Source organism: Lynx canadensis, chromosome B1 (assembly GCF_007474595.2).
Source record: "Lynx canadensis isolate LIC74 chromosome B1, mLynCan4.pri.v2, whole genome shotgun sequence".
Taxonomy (NCBI): domain Eukaryota; kingdom Metazoa; phylum Chordata; class Mammalia; order Carnivora; family Felidae; genus Lynx; species Lynx canadensis.
Genome location: NC_044306.2, coordinates 199,789,287 through 199,809,454, shown reverse-complemented (window position 1 = coordinate 199,809,454; position 20,168 = coordinate 199,789,287). Strand labels below are relative to the sequence as shown.

The window sequence follows — 20,168 nt, the reverse complement described above, 5'->3', positions numbered from 1 at the left end:
GCGCGCGCGCGGCCGGCCCAGTCAGTGGAAGAGCCCAGAGAGGGGAGCCAGTCTTCTGGCTTCTCGATCCTCTCGCTCCCTCGGCCCGTCCGCCCCAAGCGGGACCTCTCCCTGCGGCCAAGCCCTTCGAGCTTTGCCTGGAGGCGAAGAGGGCGCGGGGGCGCGCGCCGCAGGATCCAGGCCGCCGCGGTCGCGCGCGGGCAGACCCCGGAACCTTTCTCCTCTCGCCGCGGTCACCCCGCGGAGGCCGGAACCTTTCTTCTCGCGTCGCGCTGGCGCCGGGCGTGGGGGGGGGAGGCGTGCGGAGCCGGACCGGTCCCCCGGCGGCCGGGAGGGCGCACGCCGCCGTCGCAAACTGCTGACGTGGGCCGGCCGGGAAGGGGGTCGGGGGTGTGGGTCGCCATGGCGGTGGATATCACGCTGCTGTTCCGGGCCAGCGTCAAGACCGTGAAGACGCGCAACAAAGCCCTGGGAGTGGCGGTGGGCGGCGGGGCTGACGGCAGCCGCGACGAGCTGTTCCGCCGGAGCCCCCGGCCCAAGAGCGACTTCTCCAGCCGGGCGCGGGAAGTGGTGAGCTGGTTGCTATGGAAACGGCGGGCTGGCGAGGGGGGCGGACCCGCGACGTGGACCCCAGACCCCAAACCGGCCCGTGGCCGGTAGTCGCTGTGTGGAGGAGTAGCCTGGAGAAAGTGGTCTGGAGTGGGGGACCGGAGAGCCGACAGCTGTCTTGGGAAAGGAACAGCCTCGTTTCGAGGGATGGGAAGGCATGTTGGGGAACTCGAAAATCTCTTGTCCGCAGAGTTCTCCGGCTGCCTTGCGAGGTATTGAGGCCGCCGTCTCTGCGGACTTGGACTCCGGAGACACTTCCCCACAGGCCTTTGCTTTTCTGTCGCAGCACCGACCACAGTGTATTCGCCTCTTCAGTTTGCTCGTCTCGTCCCTCTCTCCTTCCCCTTTCCCCTCCTCTTCCCCTTCCCGGCTCAGTGAGATCAAAGATCACATTCACCTGACCTCTCTCTTCGTCTTGTCTCCCGCTATCGGTTAAGGGCCCAAGCTAGGGATCAGTAGGGACCAGTCTTGATACTGTTTAGGATAGGATACTGTTTAGGTTTAGGATAATCTTTCACAAACACTCTGTTACAGTCCTCTAAACTCCTTTCTCTTTCCTGGACACAGCAGGCTTTCCTTCAGGAGAGCGGAAAACTTCTTGAGGGCGGGAGCAGTGACCTCAATCTCCAGTGCCCGACTCCTAGCACTGTTGAGTAAATGGTTTTTGAATAAATGAATGAGTGGACAAATGGTTGTCTTGTCTTCCACACTGAACAGGAAACTCTCTAAGTGGAGAGAGAATATTTTGCCCTGTTCACTGTTGTATCATTGGCACCAAAGGTGGATCTGGTGTACGTGGAGCTTGAAGCTTATACGATTTCGTCTGTCCCCTTTAAGAAATAAAAATACCGAAGCACAAGAAGAGGTTCAGAGCTTTGGAAGGGGCAGGTGAGGGGTCCTGAAAGTTAAACTTCATGAATTTCACGGTGAACCCACTTCTCTTTGGCATGCAGTCCGATCAGATCGATGCCTGGTCCTTTGTAGACACTCAGATAGTTAAAAAAAATTTTTTTTTTAACGTTTATTTATTTTTGAGACAGAGAGAGACAGAGCATGAATGGGGGAGGGTCAAAGAGAGGGAGACACAGAATCTGAAACAGGCTCCAGGTTCTGAGCTGTCAGCACAGAGCCCGACACGGGGCTCGAACTCACGGACCGCGAGATCATGACCTGAGCCGAAGTCGGCTGCTTAACCGACTGAGCCACCCAGGTGTCCCAACACTCAGATAGTTTTAAACGAATCTCTATATGCATGAATTAAGGTGTGGCAGCTTAATCAAGGGTCAGAAGGGGGATTGGGCCAGGTGAATACAGGTAGTCCATCAGTAAACATCTATTAAGCACCTGCTTTGTTACAGTGACACAATTTAAAAGGAATGGTGGAGGAGACGGTCACAAAACAAGTATCCTACAGCCTCATAGATACTGTGCAGGGTACAGAGGAGGATGTGGTCAGTTCTCCCTGAGGGCAAAGAAAGGCTTTGGAGAGTTGATGATGCCTGAAACAAATCTTGAAAGAGGAGTAGATGGTTCCAGTGTCAGAAGGTGGAGAATGGCATCTCAAGAGAAGAGATGCACAAAGATGTGGAAATAGGGAACTTTTATGCTCAGTTTATGTGTACTCAGTGCGCGTCTGCGTATTAAATCACATACAAATTAGGCGGTAATGACATTTCAGATTTTTTTTGGAGGAACTTATCATACTGTCTGACCTCCAGTGAGTGAGGAATATGCCACTTTGCAATGCTATTGAATTGTTTTGATAAGCATGTGAGTGTGGCTGGAATGTGGGAACTTTGCTCTGCAGGCAGACAGATGTTATGTGGTAGAGAGTACTAGAGAAGGAGCCAAGAGACCAGGTGGTTGTCTTAACGCTGCAACTATTAGCTGTACGAGGTGATGAAGCAAATTTTGTGGCTTTAGTTTATTTACCTGTAAATGTTCCCCTTTTTTTCCCCTTCAAACGGCAGAAGACTTTTAAACTGCATTGATCCCCTATTTATAGCAGATCAGAAGAGGGGCTTCTCAGGTTGAAATGAGAGGAAAGGACACTAGGACGTTCTCCCTCTGCCTCCCCCCAGTTTGGTCCAGGCTCTTCCTGAGGTTCCTCATGTGGAGTTGTTATCTGTGAAGGTCACCGTTTTGGGTTTTGGGCGGGTCCTTTCTAACTCTGAAATCACTGATTTATTAACACCGTGCTGATTTTGGATCGTGTTCAGGAGTAGGAGATACGCAGGTGGTGGGGACAAGACGCACAGTTAGGATGGAACCCTTATTGAGGTTAGGCCTTAGGCCTTTTCCCCGAGGGATAGCAATGTGCTTTAGGCTTTTGAATTAATGAGCCTCAGGGACAGTAACAGGACCCCGGGCTGCTGAATTTCCTGTCACTGGAGGTAATTAAACAGAGGGATGACTGCTTGTCAGAGATGTTCGAGAGGGTTTGGTTGCATGCCATTGGAAGTTCCATTTCTGAGATTTGAAGATGTGAGTAGGTGTTAAGGCTTGGAGAGTCAGTTAAGTGGGGACATAGGCTGCATTGTTCAGGACTCCTGCCCTTCCTGACGTAGGGAAAACATGCATTTTTTTTTTTTTTGCATTCTTTTGAGGAATTTTGATTTTATGTTGTAGTTGCTTGGTGTATTACCTCCTGTTCTTGCAACCATTCCCCCTACACCCTCTTCCCCCAAATTTAGTATAGAGCAGGCGAGGGGGTGTCCTGTACTCCTGCCACAATCAGATGTGTCAGAAGGCCGGCTGTTGTTTTGTTTGTCCTGGATTGTTTATACGTCAAAGTCTGGTCAATACCAGGAGCACGTACTCTGGTTCGGGGTTAGCTCTGGTCGTCAGACCTAAGGAACAGTAGCAGGTGATAGTAACATCTCTCATTGAATGCCTTCCTCGAAGCACTTGTGATCGTTTCTAAGATGCACGTTGCCGGCCAATTCTAGTTCTTTTCATTCCTGATGTCAGTTTTCCATCTTTCTGAATTGTCCTAGAGGTATTATCAAGATCAGTAAAACTGTATTGAAACTAGATTTTTAATTTACCCCATAGGCTGGTTTCGTCATCATTCCTTTAAGTATTTAACTTTTATGCTCAATTTTGTTGAATTCATGTATACTCAATGCCTGTCTACCCATTAAATTACAGACAGTAATAACATTCCTATCTTGGGATGTGGTACTTGTTGTAGCTGAAAAACTCTCAATGATGAGTGTGCCACTTTGCGGGGGGAACCTCGCTAACTCATTTAGATTGTGAGGCGAGTGTGGGGGACCTTGGGAGTGGACAGAGCTCTGGGGCTTGGATTCAGAAGACGTAGCTTCAGATCTGGGTTCTGCTACGTAGAACTGGGTGACTTGGGCAAGTCCTCTTACCTGAGTCTCATTTTTCACTTCTGTCACATGGGTATGATCATACCCTTCTGAACTCATAGGCTAATTACTGGCATCTTCTGAGACTATGTATCATAGGGAACCATACTGATCATTAGTTCCCCCTTTGCCCCCCGCCTTCACCCCATGTAGGCCATTCAGATGTTTTCATCAGTGGCTCTAAGCTATATTCCCCAAACCGTTTAGCTTTCCTGTACTTGCCTTTCTTTCTCACAAAAGGGAACCAAGAAAGTTCACAGAGGAATCCATGAAAATCCTGTGCAGGTACGAAGGGCATCGGTGGTGGAGACAGCAGCATTGCTGGTTAAGGTGGCACTCTTATCAGCAACGGCACATGTGTGGCAAGCAGGCATCCGTTCCTCTCTCTTCCTCCCTGTGACCGTGGAGGCCAGTGCTAATTTCCTAGTAGATCTTAGGGTTCAGAGTCCTTTGCAGCACTGTGGCCGAGGCAGCCAATTGTTAGGCCTGACATTCAACTTGAAATCTGCTTGGCCTCCTGCCTGATACAGAGTAAAAACAGAATCTGTATGCTTAAAGCAGAACCATGGACTTTGTCGTTAAGTACTTAAAAGGATCTTGCGTTCACGTTATTCGGGCTTCTCATTTTGTCGGTGAGAGAAGTAATGCCCAGGCAAGTGACATGACTTGCTCAGAGTGATGGTAGCTGAGTCATAGGACTGAGCCAGAGGCAGAAGCCAGGTCCTTTGACCCTCGTGTGACGCTGTTTCCCACACTACATCCCAGCCAGTGGGAAGCACTGACCAGACCATCAGAAAACCTGTGCTGTTTACTACCAGGTCTGTAGTACAAGCAGGCAGGCCGCAGGCTCTTTCCGGGCCTCAGTTTCCACTGGTTACACTGAGAGCTCAGACTACATGACTGTGATTTCTTGTAAAGCAAAGATGTTGTGATTCCATATAAGTAATAGCGACCCTGAACTCTGGAAATTCTGTTTTCAGATAAGGCACGCAGATGAAGTTTTCTTTGTTGATTACATATTGCTTTTGTGAAAGCTACGTGTCTTGTTTTCATTTAGAGTTTTTAAGGAACTGATTATCTTGAGTTTCTGGCTGAAAGTCAAAGTTCTTATAGTGGCCCAGAGCCGGCTGCTCTGGTCCCTGCCCCCTCTCTGACCTCACCTCTTCCTCCCCCCCCCTTCCTCTTGCTCACTGTGCTCCAGCTCCCCTGACCCCTTCGCTTTTCTCACTTGAACTGATGGGTTGCTACCTTAGGGCCTTTGTGTTTGTCGTTCCCTCCGTGTGGAACACTTTTCCCCTGGTTCTGTGTGGTTTGATCTTCAGGTCTCTGTTCAAATGTTGCCTCAGTGGGACCTTCCTTGACTGCCCTGTATAAAGTAGCTTCCTTCTCCTGTCCCTCACTGTGCTTTATTCTTTTTGTTATCTAATGTGTTGTATCCATTTATTTATTGTGCATTCACTGGAATATAAGCCTCCTGAGAACAAGGACTTTGTGTAGTCTACCCCTGAATCCACGGTTCTAGACAGTACAGGAACACCGGTACTCAATAAATATTTCTTGAATGAATGAAGAAGTGTTAATCTACTGTGTCGCTTTCTTTCAGTTTTGGAGCTGGTTGATCTCTGTGCACATTCCAGTTCTAGAAATGTGTGATCCGAATACGATCCCTTCATATTGCACAATATATAGTCACACTTACTCCGGTATCTGGAGTAAACATTAAATAGTTTCTTTTATTATGACTACGATTCAGTTCCTATCTCAAGAAGTTTATAGTCTAGTGGAGAAGCAGACACGTACATAGTACAACAGTTCAGGTGTGAGTCACACCTGTAACTTGCTCAGCATTGATTCCCCAGGTCCTCCTTGAGTCCTTTGAAATCACACAGTTGGCCTTGTGTGCCAGTGTAGGGACCCAGACCTTGAGCTGGGAGGGACCACCTGGATTATTATCCAGAGTAGCTGGAAATAGACGTTATTCCAAGGATTGCGTGTAATACTTCCTAAACTGGGGATTTCAGTCAAGGGAACATTCTTCTAAGAAGCAGTGTCAGGCAACAGGTGCCGGGGTCATTGGGAACCAGAGATACTGGAGATATGGCGAAACAGGACAGGAGTATATCGGGAAACAGTACAGGTTTAGAATGGAGGCTGTAAACAGAACATGCGTTTTTAGAATCCTCTAGATTTTTTTCTTTTTTAGTACAGAAACCTTTTTGCGGATGAAATAAGGAACAGCTTGGGCTGAGGCTGGAGTCAGGGGCTAGGAAGAGAATGGTTTATTAGCCAGCCTGTCACTCTCCCACCCTTTTCTCTTCTCCTTGAGGAGCCCCTTGGGGAGCAAGCCTAACACCCAGCGACACACTGGTTAAAACCACTGCATTGGTGTTCTCCAAGGCCTCTTCTAGCCTCAGGATACTGTGTTTTTATGGATCGTGTTAACCGAGTGTGTACTGTAAGCAGAGCTCCGTGCTGGAGACCTGTGGTATTGAGAGCCCCCGTGGGTTGCACCTCTGAGTTTTTCCCAGAACTTACGACGACTGCAGCTTTTGGAATTCCCTTTATTCAATAATTCATCTACTCCCTCGTCCTCCCTCAACATTGAACACCTAATATGTGTCAGGAATTGTGAGGACACAAAAAGCTCTGGGACCCGTGTCTCAGGCCTTCAGAAATACAGATGAAGGAAAACTAAATCTCCTTGAGGGGCAGTTAGCGGAAGACCAGCCTGGACCTTGAAGGACAAGACCTGTTCCGCCAGACAAAGGAAGGGTGATAAATCACGTTCCAGGCAGAGGGAAGAGTGTGAGCAGAGGCGCAGAGGCACAACAGCAGGGTGATGGGGGAGCAGAGGCAAGACTGCGGTGGAGGGGCCCTTCCCTGGAAGAGCCCTGGGTGAGGGTCAGGGTGGCAGGAGATGACGCTTCACTGGACTGGATAGAGCAGGGGGGCCGGTTTGGCCCACGGGCCGCATCTGGCCTGCTGCCAGTTTTTTAAATGAAGTTCATGTGTTTATTGTGAGAGAGAGAGAGCGAGAGGGAGCACGGGCACATGGGGGAGGAGCAGAGAGAGGGAGAGAGAGAATCCTGAGCAGGCTCCACACTGTCAGCCTGAGGCCAGATGTGGGGCTTGATGTCATGAGCCATGAGATCACGACCTGAGTGGAAACCAGGAGTATGAGGCTTGCCCGACTGAGCCCCCGGGGCACACCCCCGCCCCCTCTTGCCGCCTGTTTTGGCGAATGAGGTTTTATTGCAGTGTGACCACCTGCGTTGTGTACATGGAGGCCGTGGATGCTTCCATGGGGCTAGAGTGCAGGGTTGTAGTGTATATAGGCCTGCAAAGCCCAAAACGTCTTCTCTCTGGCCCTTTAAGGAGAAGTTGGCCCCTCTTGGGTGAGAGCACTGTCAGCAGTGCTGCACAGTTTGAACTTCGTGCTCTGAGCTACGCAAGCAGGGGCCTGACGTGATCGTATTTGTGTTTTAAAATACCCGGCCATATTGAGGATGGGTTCGGAATGTAACAGGACTGACCTAGAAGGGCTAATTAGGTTGCAGGACGTCAGGAGAAAGTGGGGAAGCCAGTGGCAGTAGGATGGACAGACGTGGATGCATAAAGTAGATGCGTAGGAGGTAGTAAGGAGTGGGGTTAGAAAGAGGAAGAAGTCGAATAATTCCCAGCTTTCTGGTTGAAAAGTTAATAGACATCACAGTAATTTTGTGTTGTTTTCAAAGAGTGGAATGCCAGTCATTCAGTTCTAAACAAGAGAGACTACATCCAAGGAGCCTAATGGACTTGGGAGCTTTGTTGAAACAGCAAGTGGTAGATAGGTCCTCAATGGCAGTGCTTTCTGATAAATCTGGGTTGGAGAGCGTAGCTGGAACCCAGCGGGGTCCTCCCGCTTCGTCGTGTTTCGATCTTGGAGATTGTTGAGTCTACAAAATAGGCACCCGGTACTTATGGTCGGTCAGCTGTACTGAGGTGTGCAGTCGACCTCAGACCCAGCAAACCCTGGGCTGGGCCTTGTCGTGGTGAGAAGTGGGAGAAGGCGGGCCAGCCTCACGGGCTGCATGTGGGAGCCGAGACTTGGTTGGGCTCCTTTCGATGCCAAGTTCTTATGCAGAGTTCTGTTCCCCCCAGTTGTGCCTTCTTCGTTCTTTGAAGAAATTAATCTTGGTGGTGATGATCAGATCACATATTACAGAAGCATGGTTCTCAGGGATAGTCAGTTGCTTTTCTCCTTCATCCCAAGAAAACTCTAGAATGGGTTCCCTCTCTCCTCAGTTTCTAGTTGGCAGGTCACCAATAGTTTAGTGTACCTACAAGGACAGGACTGCTGAAACGGGTCCCCTGAGGATGACTTTTTAAAAAATGTTTTATTTATTTTTCGAGAGAGAGAGCGCAGGCGGGAAAGGGGCAGAGAGAGAAGGGGACAGAGGATCTGAAGCAGGATCTACACTGACAGGGAGATAGCAAGGAGCCCGATGCCGGGCTTGAACTTGCGAACTATGAGATCATGACCCGAGCTGAAGTTGGACGTTTAACCGACTGAGCCACCCAAATGAGGATGACATTTTTAATGAATTCTCCTTTCCAGGTTCTGGCTGTCTTTTGTAGGCTTGAGCACTACGTTTGTCAATATATTCAGGGCGGAACCATGTATCAGGACAGATATCAACCAAGCTCAGATCAACTTGTGTAAAAAGTTAATTTGCTAATTTATTTTGACTACTGTAACTAGTACTCAGGAGGATACAAATTTTGGAAAATCAATCCTTTTGGGGCTTCTGCTTTAGGTTAGGAACTCTGTTAAGGACTTTACATGCCTGACCTCATTTATCTTTTATCTTTTGGGGAGGATAGAAATACAATATTATTAAGTGAGTTTGCAATATTGATACATGAGTAATATTCTAGAATTCATACAAACTTCATGTTTGAGGTTTCTTACTACGTGGAAATCTACAGGGGCTCCCTCTGGTGGGCAGAGTGTCAGTGAAATCGACAGTGGTTAATTACGGATTGTATATGAAAAACTTACTCTGTTTAAGACATACAAGATTTAAAATTGACTTAAAAAGAGGTCCCGTAAGAACCAGTCTAAAAGAAAGTGAATACACCAGAGGAAGGGAAGGGTGGTGGGTTGAATGAGCTCCTAGAACTCAGGTAGGAAAAGCCCGCAGCCCAGTTGCAATTTTAAATTCAGTAGTGGTTTTTTCTTCCTGACCTCAAAGTGTGTAAATACTAGACTTTGCTAGCTCCTGCTTGCCACAATCTAATGTATGGCTATTTGTCAAAGCTTTCTGTTAGAGCACAGAAGCTCTCCTTAACCAAGAGAGTAAATTTTCATTTCACAGTATTGTACACATTCTTGTTCACTTTTTAGTTAGATGATAAGAAAAACCTGGTAAACGAACATTTGCCTTTTATACTCTAAATAGAAGTGACAGGCTGCAGCATATCTTTCTCCAGAATTGAGAAAGGAATCAAAAAGCATAGGTTTTGAATAATAAATACTTTTGGACTTTGTCATTAGTTAACTTTGAGATCTTCAAGAACTCACCTAACCTCTTTTTTTGTTTTTGTTTTTTCTCATTTTTCTTATTTGTTTAATGGGAGTTCTGGCTAGATAATCCTTAAGGACCTTTTTGACAGGATGGTTCCAGGATTCAGCACTCTTCTTTCTGTAAGTCCCAGGATATATCTTAAAATGCAAAAATTTTGCAGTGACAACTGCTCAATCAGTGCCTTGTGTTACTTTCCTCTTGAGTTCCTACCTACTCACAATTTTTCATTTCGATGAGAAGATGAGTTTTGTTTTTCACAGCTGGCATTTGGTATGTTTCTACAAATGCATTTGATTTGATAGTGATTATATACTCTTCTTATAATGGGATGCTATCAGCGAGATATGTTTTTGACGTTCACTAATTATTTTAAAATCTGACTATGAAAGTAGTAAGTGCTTGGGGTGCCTGGCTGGTGGTGGAGCCTGTGACTCCTGATCTCGGTGTTGTGAATATGAGCCCCGTGTTGGGTGTACAGATTACTTAAACATAAAACCTTTAACAACGAAAAGTAGTACTTGCTCATTAAACAGAATAAAGAAGAGAATAAAGTTCACAGATAATACTCCTGGCCAGGCGTAATAGCCCCTATTACAGTCTTGTATATTTTTCCAGATATTTTTCCTATTAAACAGAAAGAATTTTTCTATACTGGTGTTAGTTAGTCTTTTTTGCCCTTCTTGCCTTTTTTCCTTAACAGTGTTGTGAACATTTTTCTGTGTCAGTGTAGATTGTGTTCAATTTATTTGACTGCATAGCCATTAAAAGTAGTTTCACATAACTTACTTACCTGAACCCCTACTGAAATATTTGAGCCACTTTTAGTTTATCATCATTTTATTTTTTATTTTTTTAAATGTTTATTTATTTATTTTGTGCGCGCACGTGAGAGAGAGCGAGAGCAAGAGAGAGAGAGAAGGAGCAGGGGGAAGGGCAGAGAGGGGGAAAGAGAGAATCCCAAGCAGGCTCCATGCTGTCAGCACAGAGCCCAGTGCGGGGCTTGAACTCATGAACTGTGAGATCTAGACCTGAGCCCAAATTAAGAGTCGATCACTTAACTGACTGAGCCACCCAAGTGCCCCCAGTTTATAACTATATTAAACAAATAGTGTATTTTTACCAAATTTGTTTCAAATTTATCATCTCTTAAAAAGGTAAAAAATACAGGGACACCAGGGTCGCTCAATCGGTTAAGTGTCCAACTCTTTATTTTAGCTCAGGTCATGATCTCACAGTTTGTGGGATTGAGCCCCATCCACACTGACAGTTTGGCACCTGCTGGGGATTCTCTCTTCCCCTCTGTCGGCCCCTCCCCTGCTAGCTCCCAAGCACGCTCCATCATTCTTTCTTTCAAAATAAACAAACATGAAAAAGGTAAAAACTATGTCAATTCACTTGTCTGCTTAATCTTTTCTCAAATAGAAAAAATTCAGTGTCATTTAATGTTTGAATGTCCTAATATTGATACAAGGAATATTAGAGTTTATTATCAGTGCTGGGGAATATAGAAGGGGGTAGCTGATAGGGGTAGTAGGAAAAGCTTTTAAGTGGGAGCAGAGCCATGGAGAACAAGTGAAATTGAGTAGGTGGTGGGTGTGAGCACGTTGTACGTCAGTGACGGGAAACTGGCTGATTGGGCCAGTGGGGCTGCTTTGTCTGCACTGTGAAACAAGCTGGGGGAGGCGCTTTCTGGCCCTACCACAGAGGCCCCCGGTGCTTCTGTGCACCATAAACGTACTAAATCAATGGCCAGCCTGTATCTAATTAATGACCACTTAAAATCCAATGAAAACACGTACAGTAGTAACAAAAAGCATTTCTAGAAGCAATCTTAATGAGAAATGGAAATGTCCCATTTGAAGAAAACTTTAAAATTTTGGGGGGAGAGATACAGAAGACTTGAAGAAACAGAAACACATATTGTGTACTGGAAGAGAAGAAAAAGTGTTATAAAGACATCAATTATTCCTAAATTAATTGGTAGGTTTAGTGCAGCTTTCATCAAAATTCCAACAGAACTGTTTTGAGAGGAGCCTGTAAGTGGTCCTGAAATGCACCTAGAAAAAAAGATGTGAGAATAATTTTGAAGAAGAGTAGGGGTGTGTGTGTGTGTGTGTGTGTGTGTGTGTGTGTGTGTGTTGGGGTGGGGATACTGGTTTTGCCAGATAATAAAACATTTTAGAGACAAAAAAATAATATATGTGTTTGTAGATTGATCAGTGAAGCATATTAGGCTAGATGTATAACCTTTGATAAAAGAGGTATTGTAAATCAGTAAGAAAAAGGAGGCTTATTCAGTGATGATTCAGGATAATTGATTAGCACTTTGAAAACAAAGAAAGATTTTTTGTTGTTGTTTTTTGGTCCTTATCTCTTACTGTACATACAATACGTTAAGATATATTTCTAGGTGAACTAAAGATTTCATTGTAAAAGCAAAACTGAAGAAAATAAAAATGAGTATGAGGGGCGCCTGGATGGCTCAGTCAGTTAAACATCCAACTTCAGCTTGGGTCACGATCTCATGGCTCGCGGGATTCGAGTCCCACGTCGGGCTCTGTGCTGACAGCGCGGAGCCTGGAGCCTGCTTTGGAGTCTGTGTTGTCCCCCCCTCCCCGCTCGTCCCCTGCTCTCTCTCTCTCTCAAAAATAAATATTAAAAAAACTTTTTTTTTTAACGAATGAATATGTTGTCTTCTAGAAGTGTGAGGTCTTTGAGTTTAAAAATTGCCAGCAGTAGTTTCAATAATAATAAAGGTGGCGATTGTGAAGATGATTGTGATGGCAACTATCACAAGTACTTTATAAAAGAGACACCGTGGCAGTATTCCCAAGCACAGGGAAGTTATTAGGGAAATACGGCACACTGCAGAGCAGGCCATGGCATGAGTGAAACTGCTGACCATTTTAGGTTAAAAGAGTTACTGCCCAAACCAGATGTAATTAAAACTATGTATATAGAATTAAAAAAAAATCCTCTAGGTATGGAAATAGTGATCAGAAGGGAATACACCAAAAGGTAACCATGGCTGCTTCTGGGAGACGGGACTCCAGGTGACTTCTTCTGCTTCTATCATCCCGGATTTCTTTAATGAGACATATTTCTTCTGAAATGAAAAGGAAAGGGCGCCTGGGTGGCTCCGTCGGTTAAGCCTCCAGCTTCAGCTCAGGTCATGATCTCACGGCTCGTGGGTTTGAGCCCTGCATTAGGCTCTGTGCTCACAGCTCAGGGCCCGGAGCCTGCTTCCGATTGTGTGTCTTCGTCCTCTCTCTGTGCCCCTCCCCACTCGCACTCTGTCTCTTTCAAAACTAAACATTAAAAAAAGGAGATTAAAAAAGTAAAACAGAAAAAGCAAAACTCCCCGCAGATGAATTTTTATTTGCTGTGGTAGGAAATGGAGGAAAATTAGTATCTTTTGATTAGAAAAATCATGAATAAGCAGTATCTGATTATACATTAAATGCAGAGCGGAGGGGGCCCCTATTTAAAGGAAGTCTGCAGTAAAACCTTTTGTAAAGGGAGTAATTTTCCTGTAAGTCAGCTGGATTTTCGATCGGACTTTCTTAACCTGTACAAGAAAATCATCCACAAATGTTGCATTGATGTTTTACCTTTCTGGTTGTCATTCTACAAACTCAGAAGCGGTAATAATAGCTACCACTTGTCGAGCACCTATTCTACCTGGCGCTGTGCTCCCAGCGCTACAGCTTAGTCGACTGTCCTTAAGTTAGGCTCCTTTACTCCTGGAGAGACCAAGGTTCACAAGGTTAAGTGGCCTGCCCAGGATGGTGTCAGCGTGTGCGCCGGGTCCCTGGGACTCCCTGCTACGTCTCCAGGCTCTGAATGCTCGGCCGGCTGTGCACACAGGGAGTGCTGTTCCAGGCCTTGGCCTTCCGCAGGTCCGCTCTCTGGAGGTTTTCTCCTTGGCGTGTTGTCATATCATCTGCTGTCTTTAGGAGCACATTTTGGTGCATAAATCATATATATTTGAAAGTCCCTGACTCCCTTGTGGGGGAAATACAGCTGCCTCCAAACCTAACTTTTTTGTTGTTGTTAATTGACAATTACCCAGTGACCATACATCTCTTCTAAGGCAGTTGTTGAGGTACGTTTTGGGGGAAAAGAGTAGAAGGTTTATGGTTTTAAATAGTAAAGTCACTGAGAAGGAAGGAGACCCAGTTTTTACATTACAGATACTTGAAAAATTGCTAATTCCGTTCTTTGGTCTGAGGCACTAGTTAGTGATTTTGTTTCTTCGTTCAGTAGTTAGTCCCGTGGAGGACTCCAGAGCTGAGATGGCCTCAGAATTACCCCGGTGAGGCAGGGGGTGAGGCCTGTAAAACCACGGTAGTGGTCAGCCGTTGGATGTGGGCTTGCCCCGGGGAGGCTCCCTAAGGGTGAAGCAGCTTCCTTCTGCTGAGGGCAGTTCCTTAGAGAGACTTAGCTATGAGCCATCAGCAGGCAGTTCTGGAAGTTGGGGGAATGAGGGCCTCGATCCTGGAGGCACACTTCTGCCACACCATCTTTTAGGGTTGTTGTGAGGAGTGAATGAGATACTGTGTGTTAAGCTGCTCGCAGTGTATCTGGTACCTCATAGATCCTCATTCAAATAAAGCAACTACTTTATGACCAGCTTATATTTGTTGAGTATCTGCCTGTGAGTTAGGAAGGCGTTGAGATTGCTGTTTAGGATAGAAGATGAAAGAGACTTCCATTTGGCCCTCAAATGCTTACACTCTGGAAGGGGGCATTCGAGTCATTCATTCAGTGAATATTTATTGAGCATCTATTACAGGCTGCACACTGTCTTTCGCACTAGGGATGGAGCAAAGATAAGACGGAATCGCTGCTTTCATGGAGGTTATGTTCTCGTGGGAAACTTACAGTAAATAAGTAAACATATCTAAAATACTTGGGTAGCAATAGGTACACATGTAAGTGTAAGACACGTTCATAATTCTAGAAGTCCTCAGTAGAGGAACTTCAAGAATTAAAAGGACAGAGATGACTACTTCTGGGTAGGGTTGAGGAGAGACTTCGTGGAGGAGGTGACCTTTAGGTGAGCCTTGAAGGTTTTGCACACGCAGAGATGGAGAAAGGCAGGACAGAACATGTGACAGAGGCCCCAAGGGAGGGAAAGCACAGGATGGTAAAATCCCCTAGAAAAGCTGAGTTTAACCGAAGGAGTGAGAAATCGGGAATGGAGTGTGCCCTGTCTTGTCCTTTGGCCCTTCCAGATCCATTCTCTACCTTTTCCATGCTGTTCTTGCCCGAGGAGGCTGATTTTTATAGAGTGCTTGGCTGGGCTTCCTTGTTCTCTGGCTTCTGATTGGGTTCAGCCAGGGGCGGTCCAGCAAGAGATTGGAGGGCTAGGAGAGAGAAGGCTTGACTTTGGATCCATAGTCCTGACTCGGTTTAGGTGTCTGCCCGACAGCCCTAGAATTTTCTCCTTGTGTATATCAGGCGTCCGTGGGGTAGGATGGGGTTAGTCACTAGGCTGGTACCAGCCAGCAACAGACAGGATCGCACTGCAGCCCCACTCAGGGCTGGCCCTGAAAGACAGCGACAAAGGGCATTCCTTCCCCGTGGGCAGAGCCTTGTACGATTCATCTCTACCTTTCAATTTAAGGTGGTTTTCCTGGGAGATACAGTTTTCTCTCTCTCTCTTCCCCTTTGTAGCTCAACACTGCAGTAGGGAGCAGGCAAGAATTTTAGACTCAGACACATTTTCTCTTAGTGATTTGGCAGTTCGTACTTCTCTTCCAAATATGACCTGAAAGGTTAGAGGTGGTAAATGGCTCTTATGGCATTTTGACTATAAATCTGAGCTGGAAGAGAATCTGTAACCCATTATCAGATTCTGAATCAAGCTGCCTTGTCCTTCTCCTGTTTCGGTTTCAGTGGAAATGTGTGTTTTTATTCTGTCAATGGACAGTTTACATACCTAATATACCTGATATTTAAAGGGAATTATACAATGAATACTTGATGTGAAAGGGACCAGTTAAATACTTTAACTCCAAGGGATTTCATTAAAGTAATAAGGAAATTACATTTAATTTTAAATGGTAGAAAGATTTTTTAATGTTATTGCTATTAAGCATCTATTACGCACACTCAGCCCATTTTTTTTTTTTTTTTTTTGCAAATGAATTCCCAAAGCACAATTCATCTTTATACAGGTGGGAAGGAAATCCTCTTGCAAAATATGTAGTTTGATGTTGTCTTCTTAGCTGTGGAGAGAAGCATACTTTTCCAAAGAATAGAATGTGATGGTTGATTGGAAACTTTTGGAGTTACAGGCTCTTAGTTCTACCTCTTGAAATAAGAAAATATATATAAATGGGTCCCCAGATGAAGGCGTGGTGGGGTATTTTATAGCCCTAATTGACTCCAGACATAGAGGCTGTGATTTGTAAGCAAGCAGTGACAAGAGGAAGTTAAATCAAAATTAAATTAAGGGAAAGGAGGAAAAAAAAGAGATATCAAGGAGAGGTGATGAATTTTCTGAAAGCTTCTAAATACCTATCTGTGGGTAAGTGGGAAATCTGTGACTATATCTCAGTTATGTCAAAAGATGAAATCTGGAAACATTTCAGTCCTAAGAAAGATCTTTTCTCTTTTTAAAAAAGCCTTTTTTCTCTTCATTACTTGGTACCGTTCACTCAGTACGGGCATATTTGCTTCTATACTTTTCCAAGACTCAAAGCGGCAACACAAATCAGTGTCTCCCATGATACACATGAAGTGATATTTTGGGAGGATTGGTTTTTCTTGTTTACATTTTGGGATTTTATTGTTGTTCCAGCTTGTGTAAATAAAATTCTCGGAATGAGAGCCTACCAGACACTGGTCCACGCGGAGCACCATTTTTGCAGCTGTGTCTGTCGGTCCCCCCTTTCCTAGCCTCCCCAGCCAGTTAATTCTCGGCCCGAGAGAGGACGGGGGCTGGCTTATTTGCGAAATGGATGAAGTGAGTAAAGGCCTGGTGCTTCCCGCGCTCTCGTCCATTCTCCCCCATGTGGGTTCAGACCCTCGCCATTTTGAGCCTGAGCCGAGATGATGCAACCATTCTGAGCCCCCCATCTCCCTTGCAGCCCAGCCGCTGTGCAGAAAACGCTGCTTTCATCAGCTTACTTTGCTCAGAAGCATTCAGTACTGCTCACTCCCCACACAGTGAATTTGGTTATTTGGCCAGCGTTCAAAGGCCCTTATAAAGCTGGTACTACCCGCTTTTCCATTTTTACACCCTACACTTCCTCGGTCATCCCGCCGGCTTTAAACCAGCCTCCTCTGCTTTCTTGCCTCCTTTTTTGGCTCCTGCTGTTTCTCTTGCTTGGATGGCTCACCCCCCTTCACTTACTCAGATTCTACCCATCTTCAAAGGCACATTCTCTCCTCTCCTAGTCTCTTTCTTCTGAAATCAAAGCATTTGCTCATTAAGCGAGGCACTCCGGCCGTGGCATCTTCGCCATACCGTTTTGGGTTCTCATTTAATGATCGCATCGTTGCCTAACCTTCCAAGTGCTGTTGCGCCGTCTCCGAACCCTATTGCTTGCTTTTGGGTGTGGGGGATGGAGAAGGAGAGGTGGGACTCTGATTTGACGCTTCTCGGCATTTCACCTCGTGGCACCACAGCCTTGAGACGGGGCAGTGACTCGGTCATTGGTTTTGTGTTCCAGGGCCTAGGTCCGTGCCTGGCCCGCAGTGGGGATTCGGTACGTGGAATGTGAGTAAACGCATAGAAGGCATTCTCAAATACGTGTTTACTACTTTGACTGAAAACTAAAGTAATCAACGTAGGTGATTTTCCATCTTTTAAAAGCCATAAAAAACCCAATTTTTAATTTAGCTTTTTTTTTTTTTTCGTCATTAACAGTTCTCCCTCCAGCACTTCTTCCTTTTGCCTGCCTCAGCTTTGGACTGAAATGTAAATCAATTTCCTCTAATTCTTTTCCCTGTGAAATTGGAGAGCAGCTGTTTAGTCACCTCCTTATAAATAACCCTTCACCAAGTTAAATTGCCTCTAGGACTTGCTTTCTCCAGATTAAATTATCCCACAGCCTTTTCTTTTTCTCATAAAGGCCTTTTTAAAAAGAAACATTTGTTTTTTTTTTTATTTCTTTTTCTAGCTCTTTATAAAACTTTATTCTTTTCATAAGGGGCTCACAGGCAACCCCTTACGAGGGCCTGGTGGCTGCCGCCTGGCATGGCGGGCACCCTGAGTCTCTCTCTCACCTGTGTGTGGGGCACCGTGTTGACGGTTCCCATCGCCTGTCAGGTTTAACTTGCTGCCACTCTCACCCTTTGTTCTGCCTCGTTTTCCTGTGCATTCCTTCAAATGTGTCGCTTGATTTTCTTCCCAGAAACCCTAGCTTACTGGCTCCAAGTTACCGACAACCCAGTGCGGATTTGCTTAAACGATCATGGGAATGTATTGATTTATACAACGCTCGAAAAGTCTCGTGGTATGACTTCACCTCCGGCATGGCTGGACCCAGGGGACACGACAGTGTCACCAAAGGCCTGGCTTTTCTCACCCTCTCTGTTCTGCCGTTCATGGTGTTAGCATCTGGCTTAGGGCACCTCCCAGCTCTTGCTTCACACTGGCCAGAAAGCTGTAGTCCTTGCAGACTTTGCTTCCCATACTGCTCTATCCAGGGAAGGAGAGGGGCCGGGTCCGTGTAGTATCCATCAGAATCTTGGAATTGACTCGCAAGCCTATTTTTAAATCCATCCCTGTCCCCAAGGGGAGAGGACATACTGTTAGTTTGGCTTTTACTTAGGACCCAGCCCTGCAGCTGGAGCAGTGTCCCTTCCACCCGATTCGTATAGCTGAGAGTAGGGGAAGAATGATTTCCAAGGAAATTCGGGGAGCTCTTTCCAGGAGGAGGAGAGCGGCGGATATGGGTGGCCAACAATAAAGGTACTTGCACTCGAGATTGTGCCCTTCCACTCCGCCTTAGATTTTTAATATCACTTGAAATGGAGGGTATCTCTGAGAATGAATTCTTTCATTTCCTCACTCGCTATTTATCGAGCCTCCAGCGTACATCACGAATGCAGCCAGGTATCAGGCAGGCAAACGTGAGTGAGACTGGGAGAAACTCATAGTCTAGTGAAAAGAGAGCCCCAGGGGCAAATAATTACAGCACGTGGTGATAATTGCTGTTCTCAAAGTATGTATGGATCTGGAGCTTGAAGTGAAGACCGCTTCACTTGGGAGGGGCTGAAGGGGGAAGGGCTTCCCAGGAGAGGTGAGTCTTGAGCTGAGCCTTGAAGGAGAATAGAACGGGAAGGGAGGGGCATTGTCCCGAAGGCCATGGTGAACTAGAAAAGGTTGGGGCCGGGGACGGACGCGGTCAGGTACGGATTTTGGAAGGATCCTACTGCTGGCCATTGGTGGACTCGGCAGAGGTGAGGAGGAAGACCGCTTGAGCTGGCACCGCCTTCGCGTGTCCTCGAGACGCAGTGAAGGCCCGAGCCGAGCCGGTGACCGTGAGGACAGAGGACAGATCCAAGGTCTGTTTGACAGGATTTGGGACTTGTTAGATGTAGGAGATGAAAACCAGTGGGTCCTAGACTACTTCGAGGTTTTAATTGTGGGTGACTAGGCGGGTGGCCAGAATGAGTGCGGTTTTATAGTTATTTGAGGTGCCTGCTTAAAAGCCAAGGGACACATATTTGGCAGTTGTAAATACAGAAGTGGAAGGGGGGGGGGGGGAGGTTTCTGAGCCAGAGATGCAGATGGGGAGGCATCAGAGCGTAGGCGGAGGTTGAGGCCTTAAGGAAGGAGCAGAATTGCCGGAGGGGATTTTCATGATGAGAAGAGGGCCCCAGGGGACTCAGGGAAGTTAGACACGTGGGTCCCTCCAGTAATGGACCTCTTCTTACCTTGGTAAAGGTAATGTCACCTGAGATGGCTTGTGGCGTGGTGGCTTTGAGCATGGACTCTGGGCTCCCCTACCTACTGGTGGGTGACTTGTGGGTAATGGGAGTAAAGTGGTACCTAATTTTGGAAGATTAAAGGAGCGAAGCATGTTGAAAGTGCTTGGCATGTAGGAAGTGTGATAAAGTATTTGATAAACGCAGAAACTAATAAACGTTGTACATGCTGTGCATTGTGTATCCCTCTCTGTCTCTCCGAGGCAGTTCATCCGAAATCGAAAATCAGTTTGTTTGGACTTAAATCATTTCTTTGTCTGAAAACTCTGGTGGTTCCAGTACAACGATGCAAGTATCAGACTTCTTGAAGATTTTCCAGATTATTTATTGGATTATTTTTTCCATTGGCTGTTAATTTTACCTCTGACTTTGAAGCAGCTTTGTTTCTTCCACACTTGACATATTTTTAAATTGTTCCTGATACCTCATAGCGTACAACTCTCTCTCTCTCTCTCTCTCTCTCTCTCTCTGTCTTTTTAATTTCCTTCCTCAGAGTCTTTGCTAAAGTTCTGGAATGCTCTGTTAGTTGCTCCCCCGCATTTTGGTCAGTTACTGGCATGATACTTTTAATCAGGCTGCTTTTCTCATCCGTCTGTAGGAATTGGCAGTATTTTCAACTCCTCTCCATTATGGTCAGGAATATGAACTTGCTGTCTTTTCTTTTTCTCTTCCA

General features: G+C 46.0%; 1 protein-coding gene across 2 annotated transcripts in view; it reads left to right on the top strand.

Annotated features, from left to right (window-relative positions):
* The first annotated feature begins 314 nt into the window (after positions 1-314).
* STX18 (syntaxin 18) overlaps positions 315-20,168 on the top strand; it is a 123,144-nt gene continuing 103,290 nt past the window's right edge. The window contains exon 1 of one of the 2 annotated variants that reach the window (XM_030314214.2): positions 315-570. In XM_030314214.2, coding sequence (XP_030170074.1) covers positions 403-570 — 168 coding nt within the window. In that variant the 5' untranslated portion in view covers positions 315-402. The remainder of the gene's footprint in view (positions 571-20,168) is intronic. The other variant, XM_030314215.1, reaches the window with a different exon arrangement.